General features: G+C 49.8%; 1 protein-coding gene across 1 annotated transcript in view; it reads left to right on the top strand.

Moving 5' to 3' along the window:
* Nucleotides 1-1,106: 1,106 nt before the first annotated feature.
* Nucleotides 1,107-3,239, top strand: part of ITGB1 (integrin subunit beta 1) — a 44,371-nt gene continuing 42,238 nt past the window's right edge. The window contains exon 1 of the mRNA XM_025208479.1: nucleotides 1,107-1,110. Within this exon, the coding sequence (XP_025064264.1) occupies nucleotide 1,110 (1 nt within the window). The 5' untranslated portion in view covers nucleotides 1,107-1,109. The remainder of the gene's footprint in view (nucleotides 1,111-3,239) is intronic.

Genomic DNA, 3,239 nt, shown 5'->3' with positions numbered 1-3,239 from the left:
TCTTCTTTAGACTAAATAAGCCCAGTTCCCTCAACCCAGGGGTGGGCATTTATTTTGGCTGCTGAACGAGCTTTGGTAAGCTGTCAAGGGCCACAAGGGTAGTCCCACCCCTTAACAGGTGCCCTGCCCCTGGTTGCCATCTTAGGACTGGAAGTCCTGCCCCCTAACCTCTGGTCTTTGCCACCGGAAGTCCCTCCCCTTGCCCCCAGAAATACTCCTTTTGGGAAGGGAGTTTGCCATATTGGAACTGGAAAAAAACAAATTATATACTAAAAATCAAACATTGACAATAGCATATTTTAATTTTATTTAAAAAAATGTTTTGTCCTGATTTGTGTGTGTTTGTGTAGTGTATATAGATGTATTTGCATAATAACTCAACATGAAGTTTTACTCTTGTATAGTGTGGAGGGGTTTGTGGTGGGCTGTGGGTATGTGTGCATCGATGTGTATGTATGAGGTGTGGGAGGGTGGATATGTGGGTGGGTAAGGAGGGCTTGTGGGGGGTGTTTGTGGGGATGTGTGTGTGTGTGTGGGTGAGTATGGGGTTGGGGGGCTGTGGGATGTGTCGAGGCATTGTGGGGGTGTGTGTGTTGGGGGGGGTTGCATGTAGCAATGAGCGGGGCTTCCCCCAAAGGCACACAGGTGTGTGTGGTGTGGGTGTATGGCAAGATGTGTGGGATTTCTGGGGGGAAGGTGTGGGTAGGTGCAGTGTTTGTGGGGTCTGTGATTGTGTGTGGGGGAGGGTGGGGTTTGCAGGGGAGGGTTTGTAGATATGGTGGGATGAGAATGGAAGCCCCTTGTGTGCACCCCCCTGAGCCAGTCACCGCTCACCCCACAGCCTGGAGCCCATGCGCCCTGCAGTGCCTCCACACCACCACCAACAGCAGGCATCCTCAGCCCCACCTCGTGCTCACTCTGGACTCACCCCTGCTGGAGTGGATCAGCTGGAACCTGAGCACAGCTCTGACGCGGCCCACCCCATGACTGCTCCGCACTGCCTCCCATAGCATCCTGCTGCCCCCTGCGCATGCAGTGGGGCTGGGGCGGCTCCACAGCTAGACCGCTTTTCTAGGTAGCCCAGGTGGCAGAGTCTCCTGGCTGCCGCCACTGCTGGCCCCAGCCCCACGGTACTGGTGGGGACCTGCGCTGCACAGCCCCAACCCCACGTGCCCTGTGCCTGCTCTGGGCTGGCCCATCCAAGCTCAGCAGCAATGATGTGGGATAGAAGCTGTTGTTCAGCGCAAAGGAAAAGCAGCCTCTCCTCTTCCCGCTTCTGTCTCACGCCGCTGCTGCTGAGCCTAGGTGAGCAAGCCTGGAGCAGGCATAGGGTGGGCTGGGTCAGGGCTGTGTAGTGCGGGTCCCCACCAGTACCGTGGGGCTTAGGCCAGTGGCAGTGGCAGCCAGATGGAGCTGGCCACCTGAGCTGCCTAGAAAGCAGTCTAGCCGTGAAACTGCCCCAGTCCTGCTACATGCTCGGGGGTGGCAGGATGCACCACGGCTGGATGGTGCCTGGGCCAGGCAGGACTGAGGGACCTTGGACAAAGACCCACCATGGGCCAGATTTGGCCCGTGGGTGGTACTTTGCTCACCCCTGAATAGAAGGATCTGTTGGCAGAGCTTCTGTCATTTTAACTCATGTAGCTCTGGAGATAGAAAACTCCTGCCCATGCCCATCTACCTTTGCACTACTGCTGTAGTTAAAGCAGCAACAGCCTTGCCATGCAGGCACAGTTTAAAACCAGAAGAGTCCACTGGCTTCATTTAATCTGTGAATAAAGCCATTGGAAGTTAATAATTTAGAAGCCTGTTAAAATGAAGGGAGCTTAATATTGAATTAAAAGAACTACTTTAGCAATTGTATTGTTAAGCTTTATGTTTGGTTCAATGAAACACTGATTATTTTTAATTATTTGACGTTTTGAAGCTGCTGCAGAATCCCCAGAATTCCTACAGATTGCTTAGTTCTGGTAGCAGAGTTTAAGTCAAGCTTGCTGCACAGCAAAGGGACTTTACATACAGCTGGCCAATCCGACTGGGATTTTGGTAATGGCTAAATAAAAACAGAAAAGACAAACTGAAAATGTCGAAATTAGAAGTCACAGAATTTAGAAAAACAAATCAAATTTAGAAGTAGGATATTTTACTGTATATATGTAAAGATTCAGATACACTAGTTCTGTTTCACCAGAACTACTGTTAGTTTAACATAGCCTTATATGTTACCAGAGATCAGAAATTATAAACAGTTCACCTTTTTAGGGCAGGCTAACAGTGGGTGAACAGCCGATACATGCAGATTATATAAATAAGTCTGCAAAGATGTGACACAGTGTTAAAGCTATGACTAAGACAACTTGGAACAGAGACGTTCCTTTGGAAATGTAGTGGTATGATGAATGTAGTTCTGGGCATAGGTTCTGCATAAAGTTAACAACTGAAATATCTCTTTCCATATATGGATAGACCAATGCCTCTGCTGAAACAAGTAGTCTGTCGGTCTTAAACACACTAGCTTACTTCCTTTAACTCTACTGCTTAACAGTTTTTCCATATGTTGCTGTTTTATGAAACTTTTCAACAAAGATCTGCATCTCTGCCAATTTTGGATCCAATCCTGGGGCTCTCAATTTGTAGTAAAATAATAAGGAATGTCAGACTTCAAGTATTTCACATTATTATACACAGCAGTATATCAGAATATAAATGATTGTGCCAGGAAATTAAATTAAGTTTTTTAGGAATCTTAAATTTAATCTCCGCCCTTCTCTCAATTTTTTAATGCTACTACAATTTTCTCTTTAACTAACAGCCTTAAGTTTTAAAAGAATATAAACCAGGGGCGGGCAATTATTTCAGGTGGAGGGCCGCTTACCCAGTTTTGGCAAGCTGTCGAGGGCTGCATGGGTAGCACTACCCCTTGACAGGTGCCCCACCCCCTGGTCACCGTCTTGGGACCAGTGTCCTAATGTCTTGGGACCAGCGTCTTAGGGTTAGCGCCGGCAGGGCCCAAAGCAGGGTGCAGGCTGGCAGGAGTCTGTGGAGCTGGGCTGGGCTGCACCAGCAGGGAGAGGGGGAAGCTGGCCCGGCTCCATAGAGCCACTGCCGGCCGGGACCCTGTACTCCTGCTCTGGGCCCCACCGGCGCTGGCCCTGGGACACTGGTGCAGGTCCCATGCTCCCACTGACTCCCACACCCGCTCACTCCCAGTGCCCCCCCCCAGCCCCGTGGTACAGGAG

This window comes from Alligator sinensis, unplaced genomic scaffold, assembly GCF_000455745.1.
Source record: "Alligator sinensis unplaced genomic scaffold, ASM45574v1 scaffold309_2, whole genome shotgun sequence".
NCBI classification, from domain to species: Eukaryota; Metazoa; Chordata; order Crocodylia; family Alligatoridae; genus Alligator; species Alligator sinensis.
Note: the sequence above shows the minus strand (reverse complement) of the source record. Positions and strands in the feature narration are given on the sequence as shown.